We start from the raw sequence: 15,574 nt of genomic DNA on the forward strand, positions 1-15,574 counted from the left end.
TGTCTCTCTCTCACTCTCTCTAAAATAAATAAATCATAAAAAAAAAATAGATACACTGGACACAAGGCTTTAACATGCTGCATGTGGAGTCCTACGCAATCAGCAGTTTACACAAGTTTCCCCCCAAGTACAGCAGGAGGGAGAGGGGCTGAGCTGTGGAGAGCCCCTTTATTAAGGGACAGAGAAGCTACTATTCTCCAGAGATGCACAACACCGAATATTTTCAAACCAGGCTTGTGCCAGGTCACAGAGAGTCCCGCCCTTCTGATAGTCTAGGCAGGTGATAAGGTGGAAATGGTACAATTTTCTTGTCCTCTACTTCGGCGAGAATTCTCATTAACAACCTGACTTGTGGGACGCCTGGGTGGCTCAGTTGGTTAAGCAGCTGCCTTCGGCTCAGGTCATGATCCCAGCGTCCTGGGATCGAGTCCCACATCGGGCTCCTTGCTTCGCAGGGAGCCTGCTTCTCCCTCTGACTCTGCCTTCCACTCTGTCTGCCTGTGCTCGTTCTCACTCTCTCTCTCTCACAAATAAATAAATAAAATCTTTAAAAAAAAAAAAACAAAAAAAAAAACAACCTGACTTGTTTATCCTCGTTCTCCTAAGTGCAACGCCCACTCTGATTTCTCACATGGTGAGAAGGGAAGCAACACGTTTCTCTCTTCTCTTCCCCCTCCATCCAACCTTGGCTCCTGTCTGCCACTCACCTGAACCGCTCCTCCCAGCATGACGGCCACCAGCCCCATGGACATGCTCAGTGTCTGCGACTCCACGGTGCTCTGTGTCTGGTGGGCCAGGCTTGCACACGCTCGCTGTAGCGTGGCTGCTACGAAGTCCACAACCTGAGACAGAAACGGAATTTAGAATTGGTGAGGACTAAGAAAAAGAATGTCGAAGTTCTCTTCACATGTCATGTCTACATCCTCACCGTCTTCCTCATCAACATCATGAAGGCAAGACCCTGCAAGAACAGGCATGGTGCTCAGTGTCCTGTGCTCAGTGTTCTAAGTGCCCAGTATCACCTACGTCTCGTGTCAACTCTAGGAGGTCAATGTTCCTGTCCTTACTTTTTTAAAAAAATATTTTATTTATTTATTTACTTATTTTTAAAGATTTTATTTATTTTATTTGACAGACAGAGATCACAAGTAGGCAGAGAGGCAGGCAGAGAGAGAGGGAGGAGGAAGCAGGCTCCCCACTGAGCAGAGAGCCCGATGCGGGGCTTGATCCCAGGACCATGACCTGAGCCGAAGGCAGAGGCTTTAACCCACTGAGCCACCCAGGTGCCCCCAAAATATTTTATTTATTTATTTGATGGACAGAGATCACAAGTAGGCAGAGTGGCAGGCAGAGGGTGGGGGAAGCAGGCTCCCCACTGAGCAGAGAGCCCGATGCGGGGCTTGATCCCAGGACTCTGGGATCATGACCTGAGCTGAAGGCAGAGGCTTAACCCACTGAGCCACCCAGGCGCCCTTCACTTTTTTTTTTTTAAGAGTTTATTTATTTGAGAGAGAGCACAAGTGGGGAAACTGTGGAAGGAGAGGGGCAGAGAGAAGCAAAATCCCCAGTGGACAGGGAGCCTGACGCAGGGCTTGATCCCAGGACCCTGGGATCCTGACCTAAGCCGAAGGCACATGCTGAACAGACTAAGCCACAAAAGTGCCCCCTCTTTTTTTTTTTTTTAAGTAAACTCTACTCCCAATGTGGGGCTCAAACTCAGGACCCCATGATCAAGAGTTGCATGCTCGACCAACTACACCAGCCAGGCACCCGCATCCTCATTTTTGGAGAAGAATCTGTGAGCTTGTTAAGGCCATGCAGTCAATAAAGGAGAAACCTCACTGATACTTTCCTAAATGTTTTAATATACTAATCCAACATCCTTGACTTTTATTGAATTTTGCCAGGAAATTAAAATGAAAAATGACTTGATACTTTCTGACCATCTTAGAGGGTCCTCAGATCTGCTTCTCATACTGAGGCTTCCTTCTCAGTGACCCGCCTGACCCAACCTGGTTATGACAGTCTGATTCTAGTAAGCAAAGAACGGGAGAAGAGGCGCTCAATTTTATCCAGAACTGAGTCCCCAAACAATCTGTACAAGTGATCCAGAGTCATTTTTTTGGAAGTTTCAGATATTTTTAAAGGATTAAGATTATTATTTAAGATTTTATATAGCATTTGGCTAACAACTAAGCTTTAAATGGAATTAATTTGGTCAGCATCATTTTAACGGCACTTGTGTTAACCACCTTAAGTAGAAATACCTCTAAATAAAAGCAAACACACACACATCCGGGCGTACACGCACACACACGTGCAAGCATGCACACATGCACGCATATTCAGGATTAATGGCTCAAAAGGGAAAAATCATTTTGAAAGCGGTACAGCTGAGATAGGTCATAATAAACCTCTAAATACCATGCAAGCTTGCATGTTTAAATCTCTGGGCAAATCACAAGCTATGCTAGAGTCTTTATTGCAAGCTTAAAGTCAGGAGGATGGCTTGTTACCACTTGTCTTTGGAGCAAGGCAGGAAACTAGAAAGGTTATTAAAAGTTCCACTTACTGAAATGAACAATGCTGGTTATGGCAATTTTCACCACCCTCTCAAGCCTAAGACTTTACTGATATTTGAAGTTAAGGACACTGGACTTTCTAGAGAAAATGCTACATTTATCATCTTGGGCCACCTATTTTGCCTCCAAAGAGTTTTCTAAAGCACCCTTGATTACAGGAATCTTCTACTTCAGCACAAATGTATTGTTAAATTGCTAGAAAAGAACTATCTAGCCTTGCCACTTTTTCTAAGGCCTTCCTAAAATAAATAAATAAATAAATAAATAAGATGCTGCAAAACTAGCAGTATGATCCTATTTTTGTTAAGAAAGAAACTGTGTTGGGGCACCTGGGTGGCTCAGCAGGTTAAGCCTCTGCCTTCGGCTCAGGTCATGATCTCAGGGTCCTGGGATCGAGCCCTGCATCAGGCTCTCTGCTCACTGGGGAGCCTGCTTCCCTTCCTCTCTCTCTGCCAGCCTCTCTGTCTACTTGTGATCTCTCTGTCAAATAAATAAATGAAATCTCTAAAAAAAAAAAAAAAAAGAAAGAAAAGAAAGAAACTGTATGTATGTATATTTAAAAAAAAAAACAAACAAACATAAAAGCAAAACACCCAAGGAGCTGTAAACTGTGTATGATAGCCAGCTGTTATTGTCATCCATAATGTGCCCTTTCCTCCAAGCTTTTTTCTTGTAGCAGCAAAACCACCGTACCCATCTGGACAACAGCTCCTCCTGGCTACTACTCATTTCCTGTGACTGGTGGGGCTGCTAGCCACAAGGATAGGTATGTTACTGAAGCGTGCTCTAGAATTTACATACATTATAGAGAGGAGAGAGGGACTTTCACTTTTTTTTTTTTTAAGATTTTATTTATTTATTTGACAGAGAGGGATCACAAGTAGGCAGAGAGGTAGGCAGAGAGAGAGAGAGGGAAGCAGGCTCCCTGCCGAGCAGAACCTGATGGGGACACTATCCCAGGACCCGGAGATCATGACCTGAGCCGAAGGCAGCAGCTTAACCCACTGAGCCACCCAGGTGCCCTGGGACTTTTACTTTTTACTTAACCATTTTTGTAATGTTACATAGTCTAAAAAGCCACATATTCCTGAAAGTTTATAATGAAAACCAGCGGTGCCCTATCCCACTTGTGGCTCTATGGAGGCAACCACTTCCAATGGTTTAGGTGTTTAATTATAACATTAGACATTTACTATTTACCAGGTACCATTCTGAACACATTGCAGACAGTAATTCCCTAAATCATCACCCTCTCCCTATGGGATGTTTAACCATGATGCCAACATCCTGGCAGTCGAGTGGGCGCGGGCTGAGGCCTCCCTGTCGAGTCTGTAGATAGGAACCTAACCCTCCAGCTCTTCAGCCTGCTGTTGCCACCCAAGTTCAGCCTCTCTCTTCCCAGGCTTTCGCTGGGAAGGGCAGGTGTTTGTACAAATTTGAGGATGGAATCAAGGGGTCTACTGAACCTTGCAGAGCCTTTCAACCTGTTTTAAGCTCTAAATTCAGTTGATCTAGCTGATCCAGTCCTTCCAGTATTCTGCAATGAGAAGTAGCTTGTTGTTGTTGTTTTTCCTTTTCAAAATAAAATGTGAACAGCTCCATTGATATATAACGCTCTGCTGCTTGACTCTCCCCGACGCAGGCACATAGCTCCCCATTTTCGGAGTTGCTAGGTCAGCTATTATTTTCCATGTTGTTATTCTCTTTTATCTGCTGTCTCTCCCCTCCTGCTCTGTTGGCCCCTGTGGCTTCCAGAAGGAGCAAATAAACACAGGTGTTCAATATACTATCTTCAATCAGGAGTCCATACTTAAGTTATGCTCTTTGTTGTTTAATGTTTCTACAGTAAGCATGTGTCACTTATGTTAAAGTGCTTTTAATATATGAGGAAAAAAAAATCACATAAAGCCCTTCTACTCTGCCAAGTGCAGAGATCCAAATAACGAAAGGTGCAAAAGGTAGCAATTTTCTGAAAGGACAAAAAAAGGAAACGCTGCTCACTCCACTCCATTTACACTGGCCTCCTGGCTGAGCGCTCCATACTGGAGACATGCTCCCTCTTGGCTGGAACGCTCTTCCCTGAGGTATCTCCATGGCTCCCTCCTTGCCTGCTTCCAGATCTTCGCTCATAAGCCATTCTGTTGGGGCACCTGGGTGGCTCAGTAGATGAAGCTTCTGACTCTTGATCTCAGCTCAGGTTCCATGTCAGGGTTGTGAGAGCAAGCCCCGTATTGAGCTGCACGCTGGGTGCGGAGCCTGCTTAAGATCCCCTCTCCTCCTCTCCCTCTGCCCCTATCCCACCCCACCGCTCACACACAGACACACACACGGCTCACTCTTTACAAAAAAAAAAAAAAAAAGCCATTTTCTCAGTGAGGTTCTCCATAACCACTCCATCTTCCACACTGTCTTGATGTCCCCTTTGATTTTTCTCTCCAGTACTTAATACCACCTAACACACTGCTGGCTGCTGCTTACTTGTTTACTGTCTCTCTCCCTCCCATGTGAATGTAATCCCCTGAGGATAGATACGTGTGCTGTTCACTGCTGTGTCCCTGGTACCCAGAAGAGTATATAGCACACACTCTCTGGATCTTGACTACGTATTTGTAGAATGAAGAAATCAGGTTGGCGGGGGCAGTATGCCTGGGTGGCTCAGCTGGTTAAGTGTTTGCCTCCTGTTTCAGGTCATGATCCGGGAGTCCCAGAATCAAGCCCTGTATCAGACTCCTGCTCAGTGGGGAGTCTGCTTCTCCCTCTCCTTCTGTTCCTCCCCGCTGCTTGTGCTCTCACTCACTCTCTAATAAATAAAATCTTAAAAAAAAAAAAAAAAAACCCTAACTAAATAAAATTAAATTTCTAAAAAAAAAAAAAAGGAATGACAGAACTAGGCTGTTGGTACAGGGTTCTGTATCCATACAAGACCACTGAGGGGGGCGCCTGGGTGGCTGAGTGGGTTAAAGACTCTGCCTTCGGATCAGGTCATGATCTCAGGGTCCTGGGATGGAGCCCCGCATCAGGCTCTCTGCTCCGCAGGGAGCCTGCTTCCTTTCCATTCTCTCTACCTGCCTCTCTGCCTACTTGTGATCTCTGTCAAATAAATAAAATCTTAAAAAAAAAAAAAAAAAAAAAGACCACTGAGGGGCTCATTCCTCTCTACATCTTCTTGTACGTCATCTGCCAATACATTTTATTGAATTTTTTATCTTTTATCCATAAATACTTCAATATACATTTCGAACAAGGAGATTTTTTTCTTTTTTTAACAGAAGTACTGGAATACCAGGGGCACCTGGCTGGCTCAGTCAGTGGCGCATGCAACTATTGATCTTTTGATTCTAAGTTCAAGACCAAAATTGGGTGCAGAAATTACTTAAAAATAAAAATCTTTAAAAAAAAAAACCCACATAACTACCATACCATCATTACACTCAATAAAAATTCCTTATACCTTCTAATACTTGGCCCATAACTGTTGCAAAAATGTCCTCTCATACAATTGATATGTTTGAATGAGAATTCTCACCATTGCATTTGGTTGATACGTCTCTTAAGTCTCTTTTAAGCTACAGAAGCCCTGCCCCTTTTTCATGCCATTTACTTGATGAAGAAACTGGGTCATTTGCACTGTAGAATGTCTCACATTCTGAAATTGGCTGATTTTGCTTCTTCATGGCATAACATTGCTGTACCCTGAGCTTCCTTTTTGAGATTCAGATTCACATTTTATGGACTTTTTTGTCTTTCATTTGCTTGTTTGTGGGGTTTTCTTTGTTTTTTGGGTGAAGGAACATTCCCTAATGGTGCTATGTACCTCCTACTACACTACATTAGGAGACACATAACGTCTGCTTGTCTAGTTCTGGTGATGTTGAGATCGATCATTCCAGGCTGAAAATATGTAGGGGAACATACACTGTTATCTACACTGACCCTGAAATCCACCAAAAATTAAATGGATAGACAGATGGGAAAATATGGAAAGACAGATGGAAACATAGACAAATATGTAATAAAGCGAAGATAATAAAAGCCTAATAATAGAATCTAGGTTGTAGGTATATAGGTATTCACTATAAAATTCTTTCAAATTTGTGAGAATTTATAATAAAATGCTGGGGGGAAGAAGGATCAGTTGATTTGGATGTATTTGGCCTAGTTATATTCATTATACAGTACCCCTAACAGTTTTAGCAAACATTGTCACCTAGATTCATTATTTCATTAGGGGATTGCAAAATATAAATTCGTAGGTCTCTTTTTTAATGTTTTAGCCATGATTCTTATATGAAGAAAAATTTTCCACCAGCTATTTGTTTACGTTGAAATACAGTGCTGACAGAAAAGGTAAGATAGATGTTTTACTCTTTCGTTTATCAATTTACAAAATAATGAGTTGATGCCCTAGCAACTTCCAGTGATGTCCAAAAGGGATTTTGCAGGGTGGGGGAAGGGGAACAGTGGCTTAGGTTTTTATAACTTGGATGTGTTTCAGTCCATTGCAGGTATTATTCTTTTTAATGCACAAAATGCCCTATCTGTGGCCAAGAGATCTTTCCAGTTGGCTCCTGGGTACTACTGACATGAATTCATTAGTCCCGGACACATTCCTTTTATTTAGGCATAACAAGATGTCCTGAGGCTTTCAGTGTATAATACCTGCCCTAGACCTTGAATGAACTTTTCCTCCAATGAGTTCTGTGTTATTCCAGCAGGACATGATATTTAGAAACTACTGTCCAGCACGAAGGATGCTTAGGGCAGCTGGACTGTCACTGCTGCCTGGCATGGACAGTGGAAGGAGCAAGGGAATATCTATTTTTTAAAAAGAAAAAAATATTGTGAGTTTGTATGAATACTTCTCACTGAAATTCAGTATTATAGGAATTTTAGTCAAGTTCTTTGATTTTATATTCATAACTTTTTTTTTATACTGAAAATCTTGGTTCCTAATGATATTAACAAAATTACTTATAACATGTATTATTTATAACTTATCCATATGTGTGTGTATTTCCAAATAAATACTAAAATTATCACTAGCAGTAAAACTCCTAAATGCAATTTATTATATTTTTGTGGTTCTTTTCATCTCGATAGATCTTAACCTTAGCTGGAGGATGATTTAAAAGGACAAGTCACTTTTGTATCAGCCTAAAACCATTATTCTTTGATTAGGAGCAAAGGGAGCTAAGTGTAAAAGCTCAAGTCATATAGTTTTTAGGCCCTTTTCCCTTCAACTAGCATGTTGGGACAAAACCATAAGGTCTGGATGAAAAAGTCTTTAGGGAATGGATATAAACACAGGAGAAACAACACCCTACTGGGTAACACAGGGTCAGTGAACTGAAGGAATAAGAAGCCAGGAAAGAAATCATGAACATAATTCTCATTAAACAGGCACGGTAAGTGGGAGCTGACAGACAGCTGCAAATTTTCTCAGCAGGAGCTATAGTGAAATGCTGCTTAGCAACACCCAAAGGCAGATGACAATGAGGGCGATACAAAGAGCGGGAGGATCACATGTACGCGTGACAATCATACCATCTTACAACGGACTCTTTACCAGCCAAGCAACAACTAATTCCAGTAAGAACAGTAAAAATATCGTGACTACATTGCCTACATTTTATTACTTCTATTTCCTGGGGGTTTTTTATTTTTATTTTTTTTTTTCTTTTTAAGTAGGCCCCACACCCAATGGGGGGCCCAAACTCACGGCCCTGAGATCAAGAGTCACATGCTCTACCGACTGAGCCAGCCAGGCGCCCCTTTAATTTCCTATTTTTCAAAAAGCTGGGAAATATAATGCCTGAGCCAACAACATTCAGGCACTGATTCACATGGTTATACTACCCTGCAAAGATTTTTACAAACATCTTCAAAGTTCACAGACTGCTATGGAGGCAGGCGGTCAGGTTGATCTATAAAATTCAAAGCGGTATTATCATTAGTGATTTTTTTTTCAAATTTAAGTATTCTAATCATGTTCAACTTTTGATATACATTAGAATCATTCATGGGGCATAAAAAAAAAAACATGTCCAGGTGCTAATGCAGACACGCTGAATCAGAATCTCTGTAAGTCGTGGGCCGAGCATCCGTATTTTAAAAAAGGCTCAGACAATTCTATTGGCCCCAGTAGGTGTTGGCTCAAGCCAATCTCTGAAGAACTTTTTTTTTTAGTAACATTTTTTGGAAAACATGTAAAAAAACCAAAATAGACAAATACTACCAGCCTGGGATCTAGAATATGGCAGCCACTGACCTGAGCGATGTTTGTGAATATCTGCTCGGACATCCTCTCGCACAGAACAGCCAACAGCTGTAGGACCAGCAGCTTCTGCTGCTGGCCTTCCACAAGAGCTTGGTGCTCCTCTGATTCCAAGAGGCTTTTGCTGGAGAAGGGCTTTGTTTTTAACTCTGCTTCATCTTCCACAGCCAAATGAGTCAACTCCTATTAGCATGAAGGAAAGAAAAAGTGAAAGAAAGACTGTAGAACTAAGGGCTTCAACAACAGTGAGAAAACTCTGTTTGAAATGCATACAGAGGGCGCCTGGGTGGCTCAGTGGGTTAAGCCTCTGCCTTCAGCTCAGGTCATGATCCCAGGGTCCTGGGATGGAGCTCCACATCGGGCTCTCTGCTCAGCAAAGAGCCTGCTTCCTCCTCTCTCTCTCTCTCTGCCTGCCTCTCTGCCCACTTGTGATCTCTCTCTGTCAAATAAATAAGTAAAAATCTTTAAAAAAAAAAAAAAAAAAAGAAAGAAAGAAACGTATACAGAACTAGTCAAAGCATTCACTGCAGCAATATTTATAATAGCCAGAATAAGAGAATGAATAAATAAATAAATAAACTGTATTTATTATATCTGAGTGGTTGAAATAAATAAACTAGATATGGACATCAACCTCAAGAAAGACCTCAAAAGGAGCGCCTGGGTGGCTCAGTGGGTTAACCGCTGCCTTCGGCTCGGGTCATGATCTCAGGGTCTTGGGATTGAGCCCCACATCCCCACATCGGGCTCTCTGCTCAGCGGGGAGCCTGCTTCCTCCTCTCTCTCTGCCTGCCTCTCTGCCTGCTTGTGATCTCTCTCTCTGTCAAATAAATAAATAAAATCTTTTAAAAAAGAGAAGAAAAGAAAAGAAAGACCTCAAAAACAGCATTGAGTGAAAAACGGAAATTGCAGAATGATATGTGTATTATGATATCACATATATGAAGACTTAAAACTTCACAATAAAAAGCAACATACACAAAGAGAACTAGTTGGATAGACTACTTACTTTCTCAGTATTTTTCAGGTTCTAGTCTACCACTAGCCCTGCTTAACTGAGACCTCAGGCCATGTAACATTTCCAAAGCCTTTTCAGAGACTATTAAATGCTTTCAGCAACTTTTCCCCTAAGATATTTAAAACTAAATCTCTACTAATAGATAATTCATTACTGTAGGTTTTGTAGGTTTTTCCGCTATACTTCACAATGTAAATTTCCTTGGGAAGGGAAAACCTTAAGCTCCTTATTAATTAATGCTTTACCAAAGTAAGTCACAGTTTAGAGCAATGGTTCCCAACTGTGCCTTGGAATTTCTGCTCCCCGGGGACAGTTTGCAATGTCCGAGGACATTTTTGGTTGTCATAACTGGGAAGTGATAGAGGTCAGAGATGCTACTAAACATCCTACAAGGCAGCATAGGAAACCCCAGGCCTCCCCGCCAAAATTACCCATTCCAAAACGCCAACAGTACTAAGGTGCAGAAACCTTGATTTAGAGCAAAGGCCTCTGCGTTTTTTTGTTTTTGTTTTGTTTTTTTTAAGGGTTTTATTTATTATTTATCTTAGAGAACAAGCATGGGGTGGAGAGGACAGAAGGAGAAGAAGATAGAGAATGTCAAGCAGGCTGCATGCCTAGGGTAGAGCCTCACACAGGGGTCAATTCCAAGACCCTGAAATCACAACCTGAGCCAAAATCAAGAGTCAGTCACTTAACCAAGTAAATCATCCAGGAAACCCTGATTTTTTTTGTTGTTTTTTAAACAATTTTTTAAAAATTCTCACATTGGGGTGCCTGGGTGGCTCAGTGGGTTAAAGCTCTGCCTTTGGCTCAGGTTATGATCCCAGGGTCCTGGGATCAAGCCCCGCATCAGGCTCCCTGCTCATCAGGGAGCCTGCTTCCTCCTCTCTCTCTCTGATCTCTGTCTGTCAAATAAATTAAAAAAAAAAAATTTTTAAATTCTCACATTAAGAGCACCCTCCTAGGAATATTATTTATAATGAGTGGCTATGTAAGGGGACAGAACGTGAACAGAGGAAGGGACGCCCGGGTGGCACAGTCAGCTGAGTGGCCGACTCTTGGTTTCAGCTCAGGTCGTGGTCTCAGGGTCATGATCTCAGGGTTGTGAGATCGGGCCACACTTCGGGCTCTGTGCTCAGTGCAGAGTCACTAGAGATTTTCTCTCCCTTTGCCCCTCCCACTTGTGCTCTCTTTCTCCCTTTCTCTCTAAAATAAATAAATCTTTTTAAAAAAAGATGAACACAAGAGGTGAGAAAAGCATCAAAAAAGTGGCCCTGACTTCAAGTTCTAGAAGCGTTAGCCCTGATTCCCTCCTTGCATTTCCCCATAACCACACTGACCTCAAACTCCACAGACACTTAATTTAGGGAAAATAATGGAGAAGGCAGAGCTGGAAGACAGAAACCAGAGATCTCCCCTGTTTACCATTCTCAAATGGTGCAAATAAGGAGTACAGTATGGGGCAGAAGTTGCTGTCAGAGATTAGAGCAAGAGGAAACACAATCACCAGCACTAAGAAACAGACCCGGAAAAGGTTTCAGGTGGTTACAAAATGAAATGAGAAAGGCAGAACTGCTAAATCTCCTTTCCAAATACCTGACAAAACAACAGTCAGAAAGGATAAAGGATTACTCCATAACTGCAAAACCTGCTATTAACTTCAAAAGAGTACTTGCCGTCAACACAGAGCAAAGATTAACCCTTTCATAGATCAATAGTTCTGCTTTGGTCATCTCTTAAAGTTCAGGGCAGATCATCTCAGGAAATAGTTCGATCACATGTGTACTGCTAAAGGTACGTTTTTTTTTTTTTTTCTTTTTACCAACTCAAAGGCTTCTAAAATAGAAGTTACTCTTGGATCCTCTGATTATTTCATAGATTAAGACCTTAATTTTAGGAGCTAAATTTATGACTGCCCTGAAAATTCAAAGGGGATCCCTGTACTACCCCAGAATAAAGCTGACCATGTCCTTACTACATGTAGTTCTTACCTTCAAGCAGAAGATGAAGAAGTCACCTGCCAAACCGCACTCTTGGCAGTGGGACAACAAGTCCCCGAGATGCTCTACCCGGCTCTGCTCTGAGGACACCTTCTGGTACAGGGCTTCATCCTCATCTTCATCACTGCAACACGGGGTAAGATTTATCTTGGCAGTGTCGCTCAGAGATTTTTTGTTTTTGAAACTTCAAAGTAATCTCCTCAAGTAACATGGTACTTTCATACAGTAAATCATTAGAAAGATCTCAAAAATGTGTTTATATTACTCTCCTGTCCCTCCATGCTGGAAAAGTGTTTATTCTCAGAAGGCAGGGTACCATGTCCTGTGCACTCATTTGCTCAGTGGGGAAAAGACTCACGAAGGAAGTGGCTTTTCAGATGGATGCTGAAGAATGACTATTATTTCAATAAACTGAAAAAGCAAGGAGAAATTAAAGTACAGGTTGTAGGCAGATATTCTGGTTCCCAAGGAAGAAGAGAGGAAAAGAAGTGTGCAAAGGAAGGTCAGATCATAGAGGGCCATCATGCCCACTCAAAGAAAGCTGGACTTTTTTTCAATGAGCCACTGAAGAGTTCTGGGCAGCAGGAAAAGACACTATCCTTACAGCAGAACATGCAGGCCATCTCAACTAATAACTAGATGAAATATGAAAATGCATAAAGACTCGGGCAAATTTCCAAGTAAAAGCAATGCTGCTATTTCTGCAAAAAATTTTAAGAAACTTCTCATGAGGTACTAAGAGTCTCAGTTTTATTGCAGATCAAGTGAAAAAGCAAAGATACAATATTATTATTTTATATCATGTAAACAAACACAGTGGCACAAAGATGTACTAGAAGACACACTAAAAAAAACACGAATAGTGACTAGGATTATAGCTACTTTTTGTTTTCCTCTTTATGCTTTTTTTGTGCTATACAAAGAAGGAATGTACTCTTGTGATTAAAGAAGGAATAAAATATTTTGAAACTGAGAAAAAAATGACAGATGTTGCTTCATATCATTGAAAAGTATAATTATGAAATAACGTTGATTTGGCCATCCCATTGGGAAGTAAGTTCCAATTTGCCAGTTCACTAATAACATGGCCTGTATACTCCTCTAGTAGAAAAAAATAACCTATAAACTAAGCTTAAGGTCCTTTCTTATATTATCCCAGAATCTCCCAGCATCCTTCACATCAGCCATGTATCTACACTGCATTTTATATCAGAAAAAAACTGAAATGGCTAAGAGTCACATCTAAGCCTCTGTAACCACCCTGTCAAAATGAAGTACTATATTTAAATACTTTTTTAAAAAGACATGACAATAATTACCTTATATAGTTGTATTTCATTCTTAAAATTTCAATGAAAGTCAGTTCCAAATACTGTAGCTATACTTAGTTCCAGAAAAATTAAAATTCTAGATCCAAAGATCATGAAAGCTAAGCTACTTTTTAGTGTCTAAAGTTAAACAAACTTTGTATTGATAACTGGGGCTCCTGGGCAGAATGATAGGGTACAAACGGTAAGTGGTGAGACTGACTTGCCCTTAGGGGACTGCCACCAGGAGCAAGATCTTTAGAACAAAAGATAAATCACACACACACACACACACACACACACTTCTTTAATATAGTGAAAGTCAACTTTCTGGAGATACAGAGTATCAAATGAAAACATCAAATGAAAACTATGGACCCTATTTTCAGGGGAAAAAAAAATTCAGGTTTGCACACAAAACATTTCTTGTATATAATTTCAAAGGGACCGTGGACACCTAGAAGTCCATGTAGAAACCCTGAGTTAAGGGTCCATTGCTTCAGGCAGTAGATGGAGATTCAGTCAATAACTGTCTACTCAGTTTTCTCCTCCATGAAGATAAACTATAGTTTCAGCAAGAACCGTCAATTCTGGGGGCACCTGGGTGGCTCAGTTGTTAAGTGTCTGCCTTTTGGATCTGGTCATGATCCTGGGGTCCTGGGATCAAGACCCACATCGGGCTCCCTGCTCAGTGGGAAGTTCGTTTCTTCCTCAGCCGCTACCCCTGCTTGTGTTCCCTCTCTCATTGTGTCTCTCTTTTCAAATAAGTAAATAAAATCTTTAAAAAACCTGTCAATTCTGGCATATGTGCACTTACGATGTACACTAGAGGCGTGTCACGATAGCAATTAGTTTTAACTACTGATAAGTTAAATACTACGAACTCTCTATGTGGTCACTGAAGTGGTCCCAGATTAAACTGTTCCAAAGTGTTTTAAAAATAAACATGTGAAGACACTTTAAACTCTTTCAGTACAGGGGCATAGTTATGGTCACAAAGCCCACTAGTGCTCAACAACTCTCAAGAAATTGGGTAGCTTGCATTTGTACTGATAAATTCTGCTTGCAGTCAATGTGTGTTTTCCAGCATATTGAAAGGGTGTCTTATAACTTTACTAAGTTAACTATGAATAAGAAAAAGTATTTACACCTTAACAAAGAGCCACCCTTTGAATGTGATGTAAAAATCTGAACCATCAGCTAAGAACTCTATGGGACTCTGGTCAACAGGAACTTACACTCTGAGGCAATAATATCTACACGTATCACCCAAAAAAGAAAATAATTTAAAATATATTTGTGAGGCGCTAGAGAAATAAGTGATCCATTCCACTAATATTTACTAAGCACCTTCTAATTGCTCTCCAGGAGAAAGAAACCCCCACCATAAAATTAACATAAAAGATAGCTATCAGACAATTTCCCTAAGGAGTAAGTCTGACTGTGAACACACACGGAGCATTTAGAGAGTCAGAAAGAGAAACAGATCGTTATGGTGCTGACGGTAAACATGTGACTGCCCTTTACTCTGATTCTCTGGCAAAGACTTTGAGAAGTGGGCTTGTGATGCAGAGCTGTGAGGCTCCAGCAAATTGCACCTACTATTAGCTGGCATCTGGGGAAAAACTGCAGGATTATTTAAGGTGCCCACATTTCATCTAGAGATTATAAATAGCAGCACCTCAGCGGCTTGAAGTTCTAGGTCCCGTTCTATCAGCGCCCCTTAGCGGACAAGTCCAGGAAGGGCCTCTGGGGTGCAATTGTGTCAGAAGACAGAGGGCGAAGGCTGTGTGGACTCACCAATTGGCCTCTTGGATGGTAACCATGATGCCGCCTTGAGTGGCGGCTCTAAACTGACACAGAGAATGAAGAGAGGACGCAGTTTTGTCCAATCCTGCAAATCCTTTCAGGCTGGCAATTGCCTTCTTCCTCTCTAGCTTCCCCAGAATCCATAATAAGATCTCTTGGCAAAGTGACCTGGCAGAAAAAGCAGTTATAAATGAGCTTGTCATCTTACTCTACACATCTAACAAGCTAACATAAAAAAAGAAAGGAAGACTGTCAGGTTCCACGGCATTCTAAGTGCTGGCACAACCACCTAGGACTACTGAAGTGGAGGACTGGAAACTCTGCTTCCTGTGAATTTCAGAACATATCTAATATCCTGAAGTTCAGTGAGTGACTGGCTAATCTTTGGCTCTAGAAGTAACCCTGATAAGACACAGAAGCCTCACACGGTTTTAAAAAATAATCATTTCAAGTGTATCATTGCCTTTGATCAGGCACTGTGAAAGAAAGTTTATACCGATAAAACCATCTACCAATGGGACCAAGAGCTGGTGACCAAGAAACACCACACCAACAAATTCTGGTTGATTCCTCACCCCCTTTTA

At 41.4% G+C, this 15,574-nt stretch overlaps 1 protein-coding gene across 1 annotated transcript in view; it reads right to left on the minus strand.

Moving 5' to 3' along the window:
• TANGO6 (transport and golgi organization 6 homolog) overlaps positions 1-15,574 on the minus strand; it is a 165,393-nt gene that overhangs the window by 117,704 nt on the left and 32,115 nt on the right. The window contains exons 4-7 of the mRNA XM_082712545.1: positions 14,982-15,158; positions 11,866-11,998; positions 8,851-9,039; positions 708-842 (exon numbers count right to left, since the gene is read on the minus strand). Coding sequence (XP_082568671.1) covers positions 708-842; positions 8,851-9,039; positions 11,866-11,998; positions 14,982-15,158 — 634 coding nt within the window. The remainder of the gene's footprint in view (positions 1-707; positions 843-8,850; positions 9,040-11,865; positions 11,999-14,981; positions 15,159-15,574) is intronic.

This window comes from Mustela nivalis (assembly GCF_964662115.1).
Source record: "Mustela nivalis genome assembly, chromosome: 18".
NCBI classification, from domain to species: domain Eukaryota; kingdom Metazoa; phylum Chordata; class Mammalia; order Carnivora; family Mustelidae; genus Mustela; species Mustela nivalis.